Source organism: Momordica charantia (genome assembly GCF_013281855.1).
Source record: "Momordica charantia cultivar OHB3-1 chromosome 4 unlocalized genomic scaffold, Mcharantia_2.0 BLBB01000004.1, whole genome shotgun sequence".
Taxonomy (NCBI): domain Eukaryota; kingdom Viridiplantae; phylum Streptophyta; class Magnoliopsida; order Cucurbitales; family Cucurbitaceae; genus Momordica; species Momordica charantia.
This window is the reverse complement of record NW_028275162.1, coordinates 1,019,029-1,034,915: the sequence shown is the minus strand read 5'-3', so window position 1 is coordinate 1,034,915 and position 15,887 is coordinate 1,019,029. Positions and strand designations below refer to the sequence as shown.

Below are 15,887 nucleotides of genomic sequence, written 5' to 3'. Positions count from 1 at the left end.
CTTGGAGTTTTTCTTTATTATAAAAGGAAAAAAAAAAAGAGTTAGTTTTTGTCAAATTAAAAACCTATTTCAAAGGTATGATAATTATTATATTGAAATGCAAATAATATGCAATTTTCTTGTCTTGAAAATTAAAATGTCACAAAAGATTAATAATAAAGTATTATTCTTTTACCAAGTGCAACGCATGATGACTCATCATATATACAACAACTAGATATCCCCTAAGCCGAGTTACAACTTAAATAACACAACTTTCCATATTAATATTCATAATTCATAATAAAATAGGTTTAAAAAAACCACTTTGTTTCAATGAATTCATTGGAGTAATAATTATAAACAATCATTTAGTTTTATTAGTTCAACAAATACGAGATCTAATAAATATCATATCTACTTTAAATTTGTAATAATTTAATTCTTAAATTTTATGTTATGATTTAGCTTTCATCGTGAAATATCTCCTTAAAACACCACACATGTTTCCTATGAAAATAGATAATAAATTGATTCAAAAGATAAAAAAAATTTTGAACTATTAAGACTAAATCAAGTAAACTATTACAAATTAAAATTTAAAGAAACTACATAGATTTAATTATTATTGTTATGGGGTAAAATTGAGAACGACACATGGACCGCTCCCATCAAAACGCGTAGTCCTAGATCGAAATTCAAGTCCGCCAAACTTAGGATAAGGGACTATGTTGGAATCATCTAGTTCAAGTTGATCACACCTCGGATAGAGCATGCTAGCAAAATATCCACTGACATTCAATAGAAGGACGATCGGATTGTCAAAGTATCTCTATGACCAGCAGAAATATTCTCTTATTGACATGTACAAAATATTTACCATCTAGACTCGTCTCTCAATATCTTGCACGCAACTTTTGGCTGGTGAATTTGCTATTTCAAATACGTTACTAACTCATGCTTTAGAGTACATCTGATGGAGTCTAATCCGTACACATTGATTACACAACGGTTGCCATTTTGAGTCATGCTTCACAATTATCGCCCAAAAAAGTGTTTTGTGCAAAAGAAAAGCAAAAGAAAATTCGACGATAAAACAATTGACTGAAAAATCCAGCATCCACCAATCCTGTTCGTTCCCGTTTTGACGATCTGATGGCTTCTTTTGTTGACCAAAATCAAATCATCCGTCGATTGATTTATGCCTCTACTGTTCGTCCATGAATCCAAATTCCATACCCTTGTGTTGCTGTTGCTGTTGATTGTTGTTCCTCAAAGACTTGCTTCCCAAATCGCCTCCATCATGTCTTCTTCTCTCTTCTCTGCCGTTATTTTGATTCTCATCTCCATTTCCGTCTCAGTTTCCTCCACAGACTTCGTCTTCAACACCAATTTCACTTCCACTGAAATTTTGCTTTTTGGCAACGCCACAATCGAATCCTCTGTTCTTATTCTCACCAAGAACACCCCCTTCACCATCGGCCGTGCCCTCTACCCTTCTAAAATCCCGATCCGTTTCACCGGTTCTTCTTTTTCCTTCGCCACCTCCTTCATCTTCTCCGTCGTTCCGTATCGGAATCTCCTCCCCGGCCATGGTTTCGCCTTTCTCTTCACACCCTCTACTGGAATCAACGGCACCAGCTCCGCCCAGAATTTGGGGCTTCTCAATTTCACGAATAATGGCAGCCCCAGTAACCATGTCTTCGCTGTTGAGTTCGATTCCTTCCAGAACCAAGAATTCAACGACACCAACGATAACCATGTGGGCGTGGACCTGAATTCTCTCGTGTCTATTGTTTCCTCTGCTGCAGGGTTTTGGGGTGGGGAAGATGAAGATGAATTCACGGGTTTGCAGATTAATAATGGAGATACTTACCAGGTTTGGATTGAATGTTTAAATTCTTTGGTTAATATTACAATGGCTGAAGTGGGGGAGAAAAAACCACGAAGGCCATTAATAACCCACTTTGTGAATTTTTCTGGATTGCTTCTGGATGAAATGTATGTGGGATTTACAGCAGCCACAGGGCAATTAGTTCAAAGTCATAAGATATTATCTTGGAGTTTCAGTACCACTAATTTGTCGATTGCTGATGCTTTATTGACAACTGATTTGCCATCTTTTGCTCCTCCCAAAACCTCCATTTTCAATTCAAATGCATTCATTGTGGGGATAACTGTGGGTGGTGGTGGGCTTGTAATTGTCTGCAGCATTGTAATCTATGTTGTAATTATCACAAGGAGGGGACGGAAGAAACCAGAGGATGAAGAAATTGAAGACTGGGAGTTAGAATATTGGCCTCATCGATTTACTTATGGAGATGTTTGTGAAGCAACTGATGGGTTCGCAGAAGCCAATGTGATTGGTTTTGGGCGCAATGGGAAGGTCTATAAAGGGACATTAGGCAGATCAAAAGTTGCTGTGAAGAGAATCTCTGTTGAAGCTGAGTTTGGAATGAGGGAGTTTGTGGCTGAGATTTCAAGCTTAGGAAGATTAAAACACAGAAATCTAGTAAAGCTTATAGGATGGTGTAAGAAAGAAAAAGGAAGCTTAATCTTAATGTATGACTATATGGAAAATGGAAGTTTAGACAAGAAACTATTCGAGTGCGAAGAAGAGAATGCAATTCTGAGTTGGGAGAAGAGGATGAAGATTTTAAAAGATGTAGCCGCAGGGCTGTTATATCTGCACCAAGGCTGGGATTACAAGGTTCTACATAGAGACATAAAGACAAACAACGTGTTACTCGACAAGGACATGAATGCTCGATTGGCAGACTTCGGGTTGGCTCGAATACACCCCCACGAGCACAAGGCGGACACAACTCAAGTGGTGGGAACCGTCGGGTACATGGCACCAGAGGTGGTTCGAACAGGGCGAGTATCGACACAAGCCGACGTATTTGGGTTCGGGGTGTTGGTTTTAGAGGTGGTATGTGGGAGGAGAGCAACAGAAGAAGGGAAGCCATGGCTGATAGATTGGGTAAGAGGGGTAATGGAGAAAGGGGAGCTTACAACTGCAGTTGATGAGAGATTGAAAGGTGAGAATGGTGGGAATGTGAAGATTGATGAAGTGGAGAAAATGGTTTGTTTGGGATTATTATGTGCACATCCTGAGGCTGGGGCAAGGCCAACTATGCACCAAATTGTAAACATTTTGGATGACAGAAAGGGAACGGAAAGTGGTTCAAATGATGGATTGTTAAACAGATTAAGAACAACAAGGCTATTGTCTGAGATTTACCAAGGCAATAATTTTCAGCAGCATCCAACGTTTGAAGAAATCAAAAATTATTCCTCTTCAACATCACTTCCAGAATCAGATATTTTAAAGAGTGGCCGCTGAGCTGACAGAAATTTTGTCATTTTCATGCAAGGATAAGAGATGTGGTTTAATTTTTATTTAGATTATTCATTGTCTATACTATGTTTAATAGAGTATCTGATCATTATAGTTATTTATTCATTTTGATTACTTTAATTTCTTTTTCCCAAGAGATAATTGGAGCGGAGGAGTTAAATTTTAAACATTTTTAATACTATTGTGACATTTACAATTATTTAAAATTATAATCTAATTAAAAAAATGTTGTTATCTTGATTGGTTTAAGATAAATAAAAATTTATTATGTCTCAAAACAAGATGCGGGGATAGCTCAGTTGGGAGAGCGTCAGACTGAAGATCTGAAGGTCGCGTGTTCGATCCACGCTCACCGCAATTCTTTTGGTTTTTTTTTTAACCGAAGACTCTATTGGGCTTATGAAGCGGAATCCGGCCCATTTCGTGTAATAGTGGGCCAATTTGAATTTGGCCTTTTTGGGTATTGGGCCTTCTGGCGCTTGCATCAACGTTTCAATCCGGAAGTCTTTTCTCCATGATTGATCCTTAAGCATTTTAATAATAACGTGAGAAATTCAACCGTTGAAAAACTGGAGAAAAAATTTATATTAAAAATTTAGTTGTGTTTTATAATATTAAGGCTTAATCTCATTTGTTATTTTGGAAAATGAAGAAATATAGGATGTAAATTTTTTGTCAATTGGAAGTAATCTATCAGAAATTGAGTTAAAAAAACATAAAAAATAATAGTACTATATTCATTAATATTATGATTGGAATTCTATACAATATTGATATATATCATTTAATCTATATATGGTTGGATCGTTGTTCGAGTAACAAAATCCAATAGGGTTAGTGTTTTACGCTAATATTCGTTACATCATTGATCCAATCCTTCAAATTTTGTGACTCTAAACTTCACTTTTTTCCACTTTGAATATCGAACCAAGTAGCTAACGGAATTAACTAGCTAAAAATGCATTTCATCAATTATGAAAAAAAAATTTGTTTAAGTAATAACCAAAGAGAAAATCCTCTACTTTCAATCTAGGGAAAGTGATGAAATATGTTGACTTTTTTTATCCTTCAATCTTGATTTGGAAATGGAAGAACTCTTCTAGAATAAAAAAAAAAAAGGAAATAAAGGGGAAAAAGGGGCATATCTAGATGGATGATGGATCCCACAGAGGAAATAAAATTGAAAATTTTTATTTGAAGTGTATGATGATGCTAATGCACAAAATTAGGAATTTAGAGATAAACCATCATCATTTTATTAATATATTTGCCTAATTTGATATGACTAACCAACTTGCCCATTAATTTTAAATTTGATTTTGCAAGATTTTATCTTCTCCCTAATGAAGCTATTGCTTATATATATATATATATATATATATATATATATATATATATATATATATATATATATATTATTACAAAAAACTAAGTTTTGGTACTTTGTCCAAATAAAAAATTCCTTGTTTTGGGAATTATTGGCTCTTTATAATATATATTATTATTGGAAAAAAACTAAGTTTTGGGTTACTTTTATCATTATTTGGAGTTCTTTTTCATTACATCAAATCTGGCTTTAAAATATCTCCCCAACTTTATATTACCTAAAATTATAATTAATTTCAAACGAATTTTTTAAATAAATGTTTGCTTTCAGTAATAATAAAACAAATACTTTTTTTTTCTAAGTACTTAATAACTAAACAATTTGATATTTGGTCTCAAATACTGTGTTTTTTTTGCCAAAATACTTAAAAATATTTGTTAAGTCCTATCAATCAAATTTAGACACCATATAAATGCTTAGTTTTGATTTTTTCTAAAAGCAATATTACTCTTGGAGTTGTGGGAAAAAAAAAAAAGAAAACTCTCGAGCATTCTCTCAGTAACTTTATAGTAATAGGACAATAAACTTTCGGAAATGAATTTTTAGCTCCATTTAAATTTATAAATTAATAACTTCAATTTAGATCACCAAGTTTACAGGTCAAATCCCTGCATCAATTCTAATACTTCAATCCATCACACTAATTTGTAAGTATCCGATATCAATTAGGTACATTTCTTAATTCTGCAATGTTTCACGATAAAAACACGTAGTAATTAATAACAAAATTTTATATTCTAAAATAGTGAGAACCATAATAATTTATGAAACTTCCTTATTGACAAAAATATATAGTATACCCGATAACAATATTTTATATTTTGGACCATAATTTAGGAAGCATCCTCTACTTAATCACAATCAACCCCTAACTCAACCCAACTTAGTTGGGGTTACAATTTAAAAGGGGTATTAATTCTAAACCATGGTTTATAAAATGACAAACTAATCAATTAAATTAAAAATCAATAATAATTGAGATTAGGAATTTTGAGAATCTCGAGGAAAAAGGGAAAACAAAAAAAAAAAAAACAAAAGTTGGAAAAAGTGGAAACCACTAATAATATTTTCATAGTTGTTTCAAATCATCCAACCTTATCCAATATTCCAAACCCCACATGCTTTCACTAAATATATATAGGCCTACTCTTATTATTATACTAATATCTTTTGTTATTTATTATTTTTTTATTTTTATATCCACGAGACCCACATGAAAAATGGATAAGATTTTCTTCTTTTCTTTTGAATAAATATCTAAATAATTGAGCTATGCTTAGATCAATATTAAATTTGTTTTAAATTGTTCATTCTTTTTTCGTGTAAGATTTCTCTTTAAAAATACACTTAATCAAAATGTTTTAGAATATTGAAGAGTTTTAAAATTTTTATGATGTTTTTTTATATAGTTAGTATCTTAAAAAAAATACTTTAAAAAATATTAAATTAGTATGTCTTTTTAAGAGTGAATTTCTTTAATTTATAATTGCTAGTTTTAAAAGTTATTCCACTAGCCACTTGGTAGTCTTTTCCTGTGGGCTTTCTTTTGTTTGTTTTGTTGTTTTTTTTTTTTAAATATAAATATAAAGACTAAAGAGTTATGATATGGTATGTCTCAAAAAATAAATAATTTATGAAAAAGTTATCATTTTTATTTTTATTAAAATTTTCACATATACTTAACTCGCTAAATTTACTTAAATATAGCCATAAATTTGTATTAAGAAGCGTCCATTATACATAAAACTGGAGTTAAAATTTTACCAATAATGATTAAAATGGTCACCTTTAAAAAAAATACATGGACCAAAATAGATATATTAAGAGTACAAAACTAACATTAATAAAATTTTAAGTTACGATGACCAAAATACAAAGATTACCAAAATGAACCAAAGTCCAAAATATTGTGATCAATATCGTTTTAAAACCAATAATCTAATAGGATTATGAACGGTTCAAATTTTAATTATTTATTATACTTGTTTTTCTATATTAAACTTAACTAAAATATTTGAACGTGGAATTGAATGATAAAGTCGATCAATTATGGTCAAAAAAATGAAATAAAAATCCATATAAATTTTCAATTGTGTTCTATGGTCATATTTGAAATGTATTTTTCAGTTGTTTAATACTATGCTGCAACCTTTAATTTAAAAATTAAATTCCACTTTGTCATGCTCATACTTTGAATCCTATAAAATTTTGATCAAATTTCTGTTTCAATTTTTTAAATCTAAGAAACTATTTGAAAGTGTTTGGACGCATTATTAACGAGAAAAAATAAATAATTCTTCTAATTTTATTAATCATTCTCTAAATCTGAAAAAAACTTAAATTTATTTTTCAAGCTCAAACTTACTTCTATCTCTTATTTAACAAACTTTATGGAATAGTCCATTTGCATCTATAATATATCTTTTCTTATATAGGTTATTAGATCTTAATTTCATTATTTGTGAATATGTAATATTTAAAAGTAGATAATTTTAATGAAATATGTGTTCACTCAAATATAAACTAATTACCACGAATTTTAATGATGACCAAACGCAGATGGCCACGTCAGCATACTGATAATATATATGAAAATATAACAAATTTTGGGATTTAGCATTTTGTGTGGTTGGTCCCATACTACGAGAGCGGTGGCCACTAAAGTAAACAAAACCAATAATGTGGTTTGCAAAATGACAAAATTGACCTTCAAATTTTTTCTTTTGATCTATTAAAATATCTATTTTAATTCTTAAATTTATAAGTTTATTTTATTTTAGTATAACTTTGAAATGTCTATTCTAATTTTTAAACTAAAAAGTAATCAGTCTAATTCTCATTATTAATTTATCATGAACTATTTAAACAATGAATATTATGATTTTGAGTAACGGTTTCTTTTAATGATACAACGAATATAGAAATACAAGATTGAACCTACAACTTCTAAAAAATAATAAGTTATTCTATTTGTTGAGTTATGTTCATGTTGAGATGTTGAACATGTATATTAACTAACATGAAATTGTGTTGCTCTATTGAACGTACATTTAACTAAAATTGAGGTCATCATTTAAAAAATACAGTAGAGCAATTTATGAAAGTGTCCACTCGATGAACTCGATTTAATCCAAAATAAAAAAATGTGAATTCTCAATTATTTATGCATCGGGATGTTATAGTTAGAAAAAAAACTCTATTTTCTCAAACGAATTTGAATGCTTTTCTTTTAAAAAAATAATAATAATAAAAAAAGATATTCTCGTGACTTTAGATTTTTCTCTACCTATGTAGGAAAAAACATCCTACCAACTTTGACTCTCGGTTTTTTCCTCTATAAATAAAAGAAAATACACATAATTAACATACGCCACAAAATTTTAATCTTTGCTACATTTCACATAACATATCAATTCCAACTTAATCATTAGGATATCACTACATCGGTGTGTAATTCTGCATCAAAGGAAGAGACGTTTCTACTAATACATTGTACGAGTTTTTGGCATCCAGGTTCGAATCTCTGTGTTTTCATTTACATCAATTATTTGGTGCTGTTAGGCCAATTTATGCGACACCAATATTCCCTCTTTTCGCACTAAAATTAATTTCCACAAACAATTCTTAAATACTACGGGACATAATTTCTAAAGGTTGTTGGGTTTGCTATAATAAATGGGAATATCCACTAGAGAGAACTATCCCATGTGGCGCACTAATGCGAAGGGCCCCAATCTGAGAATTTGGATAAAGCTCACACATCAATGTTTGTAGATTAATCCACGTGTCAGCTATACTGCCAGCTGTCCTAGATAATTGCACCAGATTGATGAATGCCGCCACGTTTCGCTCGTGATTCGGACAGTTCTTTCGAAATAGTTTCCATGAAAGCCGATAAGTTTTAGTTTTTGTATAGGATGAAGACAAAAAAAAAAAGACGTGGGTGAAGTGAGCATTTTTCGTGCGGGTGTGTGTGTGAACTGTGATATATATATATATAATAATATAAATTATAAGTGATACATAAGCAGTGGTTAGTTTGTTTTAGAGTTATTTTTTAAACATTTTTGAATATTCAGATAATTATTCCCAACTCTTTTTCTGTGCAGAACTAAAATTTGTTGAGCTGACGTGGAATTTGCTGTCTAATCCACCACGCAGTGGAGCCGGAATTTTCATTCACGCGGCGGCTCGTTCGTCCAGCCGGGATTAGTGGGCCCCATTTCCGGCACCCAAAAGTTCCTCCTATAAATACCCACAATTTTCCTCCCGGAATTACAAAACACGTGAATCTACCTTTTTTCCACCACTGACCGGAGCGATGGCGAGGATTCCGGTGACTGAACGAACTTCCGGGGAGGATATCGACTCGATGTGTCGGACGGCGAGTTTTTCCGATTTGTTTTTTCGGTTCATGGAGGAGGGAGAGACCAGAAGTAGTTACTCCGATGACGAGGACGATGAGAATTCTTTTGACGTGAATGAAAGTAGAGCGTTCTGGAATTCTCAGGAAGAACTTCTCCAGGTACTCACCGTAGTCTCTGATCTTATCGATTTTGAACTTGATCTGGTAATTTTGATTTGAATTAGGTCAGAAACAGAGGAAATGCCGGATACAGAGGTGAGGCGGTGAGGGATTTATGTGATGCGATTTTTTGAATTTGATTTGCAGGCAACGATACGGAGAACGAGTTCGATTGAGTTGAGAATCCGCCGAGCGACGGTGGAGATTGTAAGGGAGTTGAATATAGAGTCGACGATATGCGAGTGCGGGAGGTCGGCGGCGGGAGACTGCCGGAGCTGCTGGCGGAGAGAGATCTGCAATCGGCTGCAACTCGCCGGATTTAATTCTGCGGTGTGCAAATCTAAATGGAGAAGCTCGTTGGACATTCCATCAGGTAATTAAACAAATTGACCTAACCAGAACTCAAAATGGAATCCGTTGAGAAATCTGATCCGAAGAATCTCATAAGCCCTAAAATTTCAGGCGAACATTCGTATTTGGAAGTTCTGGACAATTCGAGTTCGAGAAGAGGGGAAATTCGGGTGGTGATCGAGGTGAATTTTAGGGCAGAGTTCGAGATGGCAAGAGCAAGTGAAGAATACAACAAATTAATCCGCCGATTGCCGGAGGTTTTCGTGGGGAAATCGGAGAGATTATGGAGTTTGATTAAAATACTCTGCTCGGCGGCGAAGAGGTGCACGACGGAGAAGAAGATGCATTTGGCGCCATGGAGGAAGCAGAAATACATGCAATCGAAGTGGCTGGGCAGGAGGGAGAGAGCGACGCCGGCGCCGGAGCCGCTGCCGGGAAACTTCTCCGGGCGGCCGGTGAAGCCGAAGGCGTCGATGCTAACATTCGATCTACTGGACAACTTACCGGGCCTGCATTGCACTGCCGTTGAAGTTGTTTGAGGAATTTTCACATAGAGTTTTAACATTTTAGTTAAATCAAAATGTGTATAAAATTAAAAATGAAATAATATCGTGTATAAATTCTAATGCCAATTGTGAGATTTGTTTATATATTTGCTTTGTATTTAATCTGTGCATCAGATCAGAACAGGGATGACAATTGACAATGAGATTCACGGTGGTCTGTTATATGTGAGACATTTTCAATTTCCACTTTGCTGTTCCAAACTAAATTCTTGTAAAGATAGATTTTTGTAACAAAATTCTTTAAAGAATTTCAGAGTTAAAATAAGAGAGTTTTGGAATTAAAAGAAAGTAGTATATAAAAGAAAATGAAAATACTTGGTTCCTTTTCTAAATAATATTCATTTTTACGTTGGTAGAAACTTTTTTCAAATTCTTCCACCACTTAATTGTCTCTGACGACTATATCATTTTCAGATTATAAGACCGTGATGTTATGTTGATGTCATCTCAAGATATGAAGAGGTAACTATTTGGACACAAGATCACATTTATTGATGTTAATTTTTCTCAAAACAAATTATTAATTATATTATATATTACATAATAGCATAATATTAGTGAAGTAGAATACTAGTGAAGTTAATTTTGGTGCAATGGATGTAGCACCTACCTTACTTTCTTGCTCTCTTGGCTCTTGGATTTATCAACATTTTAGAAGTGAGTATTACATCTGCCAAAGACTTTGGAAATATTATATGCTATTATGTAATATATAATATAATTAATTTATTCTTCAAAAAGCCAACTGTCGATATATGTCCGTTCTAGTAGAGGCGACCACAAATGTGGGTCCAGACGATATTTTTGAAGAGACAATAAACGATCATATCTTGATGTTTTAAAAAAAAAATTAGTCGGGATGTCAATGAAACGCCATGTTTTATAGTCGTCCCTTGGAGAGACAATCAAATGCTAAAAATTGTGTAGTTATTTCCTAAAAAAACGACTAAATGGCGAAAGAATTTAAAAAAAAATTATTTCTAGAATAAATTTTAACCAATGCATTATACATTTAACATGTTTTAAAAAAAAACATTATTTTGCAAATAAATTTGAAAAATAAGCATTCTTTAAATAAATAAAAAAATCCTTAGTCCTCAAACCAGGGGCATCTGAATTCAGCTCTCTCCGGTGCTTCTACTAAACATCGACAAAGGATCATATATGGTTTATTATTATTTTTTTCTATTCCTAATTTTATAAATAAACCAAAAATGATCTTAAAAAACTAATTATAACATAATAATTATATATTTTATTTTTAAAGTAAATTTTATATACAATTTTAATTTTTAATTTAAAATTTGAGATTGTTATGCAATGGAAACCGAAAGTCGAGGTACAGGTGAAGATCGGAAGGAAGCCACTAGGCTGCGATGGGCTCGGTCCCGACCCAGGGCTCGGTCCCGACCCGTGGCACGGCCCACGGCCCTCCAGCAGCCCTTCGTCTTCGATCCACGGTTTCGCCCAGGCCCGCCAACGAAATTAGGGTTAGCTAGCTATGGAATGTTCTGGAACAACCTGGCGACTATAAGTAGCGATCCAGCCTTAGAGGTAAGGGCATCTAAAACTAGCGACATTTCACATTATCCTCCTGCTAACTTAAGCATCGGAGCCCGTGTGACTAGAGTCGCACCGGTTTAGCTCATCTGGTTTTGCAGGTACTAGTCCCGGATCAACAAGTTTGGTAGGTGCGAGGAGGAGAACCGGAGGATCGAAATCCACGCATCAACAATTGGCGCCGTCTGTGGGGACGACTTAAAGCATCCAGTTGAGCAACATGACACCAGAGAGGAGTCCACGACGCTCTGATGATGACTGCTCTGCCAAGAGGAGGCTGAACTTGGGCGACCCCCAGGTTGGAGGACCCGAGGATGGGACCAGCCAGCCAAACCAAGAGCGTCAGGAGGGGTTGCCCGAGGAGTAGGCATTAACGACCCCTGAGCCATTCCAAAAGCAGTTCGCGGTCTTGGAAGACAAGGTAGAGGGCATGCTTCAACGCATGACCCAAGTCCTTCGACAATTCGAGTGACAGGAGTCCGACGAAGTGCCCCTTGTCAGAGACCCGAAAAAGGGGAAGGGCCCAACGGAAAGCGATACCGAGGAGTCAACGAACAGTGTAGGGAGCAAGTTGCGGATAGGTGGAAATACCAGGCAACGAACCCGAATTTTCGACCCTCGAAAGACGAAAAAGCAACATAAATCCCCGGCACCAAATGGGGGCAAGAGCGACCATGATGACAGAAACTCTGAACCGATAAGTCTCGACAAAGGCAAACCGGCAGATCGGCCAGAGTCCTCGGAGAAGCGACATAGCCACAAGGAGAAGGGATTCGACCTCGAAGAACTACTGGATCAAGCCGACTCACCATTCACGGAGGAAATCATGAGAGAAAAGGTCCCTCCAAAATTCAAGCTACCCACGGTGAAGCAATTCGACGGGACGACCGACCCAGTGGACCATCTAGATGCTTATCGGGAATGGATGGATATCTACGGAGTGTCGGAAGCGGTCAGGTGCCGGGTATTCTCGACTACTTTAAACGGGTCGGCCAGAATATGGTTTCGACAATTAAAACGAGGGTCGATCTCGAGTTTCAAGAGCTTGGCCAGAGCATTCGTGACCCAGTTTGTAGGGGGGCGGTGTCGGAGCCGACCCGTGGCTTATCTTTTAACCATTAAGCAGAGGACGACAGAGAGTCTACGCGACTATGTAGCCCGGTTCAACGAGGAGAAGTTGCAGGTAGAAGGCCTTACAGACGCTGTATCTCTGCTGGCGTTCATGTCCGGCGTCAGGGATGAACATTTGTCATTCTCGTTCGGAAAGAGAACACCGAACACCTTCTCGGAGGCGCTGAGCCGAGCTCAGAGGTACATGAGCGCTGGTGAGTTCTTTTACTCAAAAAGGGAACCTGACGGAAAGCGAACCGACCCAAAGAGGGAGAGGTCGGGAGATAAACCGCAAGGGTCGAGATGGGAGAAGAGGGATCGGAGTAGCCAGAAAGATCCACCCCGAAAATTTGAAAAGTATACCCCGACCACCGTTCCAATCGAGCAAGTGCTGATGGAGATCAAAGACCAAAGGTTGCTTAAATGGCCGGAGAGGATGAAGGCCTCGTCAGCTAAGCGCAGCAAAGGCAGGTATTGTCTTTTCCACAGGGATCACGGCCATGCAACTCAGGATTGTTTTGATCTCAAGGAAGAGGTGGAAGGACTAATCCGAAGGGGCTACCTCAAGGCGTATGTAGAGGAACCTAAAACGACCCAGAACGGCGAAAGCGACAAGTCTCCCGCAAGAGAGATTCGAACTATAATGGGGGGCCCATAGAAAGAGAATCCGGGAGAAAAAGGAAAGCATATGTGCGTGAAGCTAGGACGAGTCGCGAGCAAAATGAGGTCTACCACGCGCATACTACAAACCGGCCGGTGACAATTGAATTTTCGGAAGACGAAGCAACTCACCTCCTTCACCCTCATAACGATGCACTTGTTATCACGTTGAAGATAGCAAATGTTAAAGTACATCGAGTCTTGGTGGATGGGGGCAGCTCGGCGGATATCCTCTCCTGGATATCCTCTCCGGCACCACTGGTAGGATTTGGGGGATAACGGGTCATCCCCGAAGGGAGGATAGAGTTGCCAGTAACATTCGGAAGTGGGCCGAAGAGTGTCACCAAGATGGTGGACTTTTTGGTCGTTAACTACACATCCTCCTACAACGCAATACTGGGAAGACCGACGATGCATATGCTCAGAGCAATACCATCAACATATCACCAATCCATGAAGTTCCCAACACCGGGTGGGGTAGGAGAAATCAAAGGAGAACAACGAGTGTCACGGGAATGCTACTATACCTCAATGAGGGACAACGGCAAAACTTCTACTAAGGGGGGCTGTTGACCTTTTATTTCTTCCTTCAAATATGGTTGTTTTCTACTTTTAACAAGATTTCTAATTCCTTGTGTTCAATAAAGTACTCATTTATTTGATTCTCTGTCAACTGTATCTCTTAAATCCAAAACGAGATACCAAGAGACTTTTTGAAAAAATACTTTGTCTCGTCTACAAGCGTACTCTCAAAGGATATCGACAATACAATTGAGAGTAGGGGGCAACAAGTACCGACTACGGCTACTCAACGACGTAAGCTTGGTAAATCCAATCCTACACGGTGACGGTAAAACCAGCTATACAGAGCAGGCCGAGCAGGGCTCGGGGCCGACCACTGCTCGGGTCCGACCACTGTTGGCGTCGACCAAGTGCGAACAGGCACAGATCTACATTAGTTGGCGATTTTACGAGATAGCCTATGTTTGGTAATAGGTCTTATTTTCGACTAAACACGGCTCGTGGACCGACCACTGCTCGGGTCCGACCATCACTCGATGCCGATCATGTGCGACGAAGCATGAATCTACTTTAATGGACATGTTTGGAAAGAACAATTAAACAATCTCAACACGGCCAAACCAGAAGCGGGTCAATTGGCCTAGCACGGTAAAAACATGAGATGGAGTAAAAATACAAAAACAACAGCGGGTGTAAAACCATTGGCTATGACCAATGAGTTAGAAACCTACGAAAAGAAAGCAACAAAACTCCATCAGGGTTAGAGCCGTAAGCCAGTAAGTGACTGGTAAGAGGGCTAATTGATGATTCCAAAGAAAAGAATACAAGCAACATAGTGACAAAGCACATAAAAGTCAACCGTAAGAACTACTCGCTCAAGCTACCCTATTACTCGTCGTCGTCGTCATCCATGTCGTCAGGAGCGTCACGCTCGGCCCTAAAACGCTCCGGGAGGAAGGAAAAGTCAATGTCAGAGTGTTGAGTAGAAACCTGACGGAGAGACCAGGAAACACCGCACTCCATGGCAGAGTTTTGCAAGTCAACATACTCCTGAGTTTTCTTGAATTCCCTGGCCAAGAACTCAGAATTAGAGAGTCGAGCGTTGGCCTCGTCAAGTCTCCTCTGCAGGTTAGCTAGCTCGTCTCGAGATTTTCTCTTCTCTGCTTCCAACTCACGTTGGGTACCCTCCAGAAGGCTGGTGGCCTGGTTGAAGGAAGAAATGGCCTGTTCCAGCTCCTCCCGAGGGGCATAGTGGCAGCGGAGGTGGTTAATTTTGTCAGCAATTCGACCCGAGAATACCACCAGACGGTTGAAAGTCTGCCAAGGATAAGATTTAACGTTAGGGGAGAAAGCTATGACAAGTACTGGAGGTTACCAAGCACTCACCTGGTGGAGATCGCTAAGGCAGGTGCTGATGCTGTGCTGAGGATTTGACAGACCAAAGTCTGACCCACTTGATGAGTCGCCGAGGCCTTGCCAGAGACTAAATGCTCTTTCCAGGTAAGCTGTCCCGTCAGCATCAGACTTATATGGGCCAGAGAAAGGGAAAATTGGGACTTGAGAGGAGCTTCCTGGGTGACCTCGGGGGGAGGACGGGGTAGCTGTCCCATGAAGTCGAGCAGAGCGCCTCGGGGCTGTCGGAGGCATGAAAGATCGAGCGTGTTGTGAAGGGGGTCCCTCCTCGGTCAAATCAGTTACCTCGATATTCGAAGCCCGACTGGAACTGGCCCCCAAACCCCGGGTATTCCGGCGACGCTCTCTTTCATACAAGGAAGCACTCCGTCTGACATGTCTACAAACAAGGATAAAGGTAAAAAGCGACGTTCATGCAAAGTGAAGAGAGGATTTCGACAAGGACCTGGAGGG

General features: G+C 37.6%; 3 protein-coding genes and 1 non-coding gene across 4 annotated transcripts; 3 read left to right on the top strand and 1 right to left on the bottom strand.

Moving 5' to 3' along the window:
- Positions 1–964: 964 nt before the first annotated feature.
- On the top strand, positions 965–3,441 carry LOC111016666 (putative L-type lectin-domain containing receptor kinase VII.2). Its single transcript, XM_022292129.2, has one exon. The coding sequence runs from the start codon at positions 1,181–1,183 to the stop codon at positions 3,323–3,325; it is 2,145 nt and encodes a 714-aa protein (XP_022147821.2). The 5' UTR covers positions 965–1,180; the 3' UTR covers positions 3,326–3,441.
- A 183-nt stretch (positions 3,442–3,624) lies between these two features.
- On the top strand, positions 3,625–3,697 carry TRNAF-GAA (transfer RNA phenylalanine (anticodon GAA)). Its single transcript has one exon. It is a non-coding gene; the product is annotated as a tRNA-Phe (tRNA).
- A 5,091-nt stretch (positions 3,698–8,788) lies between these two features.
- LOC111016692 (uncharacterized) lies at positions 8,789–10,251 on the top strand. Its single transcript, XM_022292161.2, has 3 exons — positions 8,789–9,252; positions 9,400–9,625; positions 9,715–10,251. Exons 1-3 carry the CDS (start codon positions 9,049–9,051, stop codon positions 10,140–10,142), a joined length of 858 nt encoding a protein of 285 aa, XP_022147853.1. The 5' UTR covers positions 8,789–9,048; the 3' UTR covers positions 10,143–10,251.
- Positions 10,252–14,811: 4,560 nt separating this feature from the next.
- LOC148211619 (uncharacterized) lies at positions 14,812–15,668 on the bottom strand. The gene is made up of 2 exons (XM_088122498.1): positions 15,408–15,668; positions 14,812–15,338 (listed from the first exon to the last, which is right to left on the bottom strand). Exons 1-2 carry the CDS (start codon positions 15,666–15,668, stop codon positions 14,910–14,912), a joined length of 690 nt encoding a protein of 229 aa, XP_087978624.1. The 3' UTR covers positions 14,812–14,909.
- Positions 15,669–15,887: the final 219 nt, after the last annotated feature.

Excerpts from the sequence above, each read along its gene's own strand:
- LOC111016666 (XM_022292129.2), top strand. The coding sequence starts at position 1,181 with ATGCCTCTACTGTTCGTCCATGAATCCAAATTCCATACCCTTGTGTTG.
- LOC111016692 (XM_022292161.2), top strand. The coding sequence starts at position 9,049 with ATGGCGAGGATTCCGGTGACTGAACGAACTTCCGGGGAGGATATCGAC. Across the intron at positions 9,253-9,399 it reads CTCAGGAAGAACTTCTCCAG|GCAACGATACGGAGAACGAG; the intron begins GTACTCACCGTA and ends TTTGATTTGCAG. Across the intron at positions 9,626-9,714 it reads CTCGTTGGACATTCCATCAG|GCGAACATTCGTATTTGGAA; the intron begins GTAATTAAACAA and ends CTAAAATTTCAG.
- LOC148211619 (XM_088122498.1), bottom strand. The coding sequence starts at position 15,668 with ATGCCTCCGACAGCCCCGAGGCGCTCTGCTCGACTTCATGGGACAGCT. Across the intron at positions 15,339-15,407 it reads GCCTTAGCGATCTCCACCAG|ACTTTCAACCGTCTGGTGGT; the intron begins GTGAGTGCTTGG and ends TATCCTTGGCAG.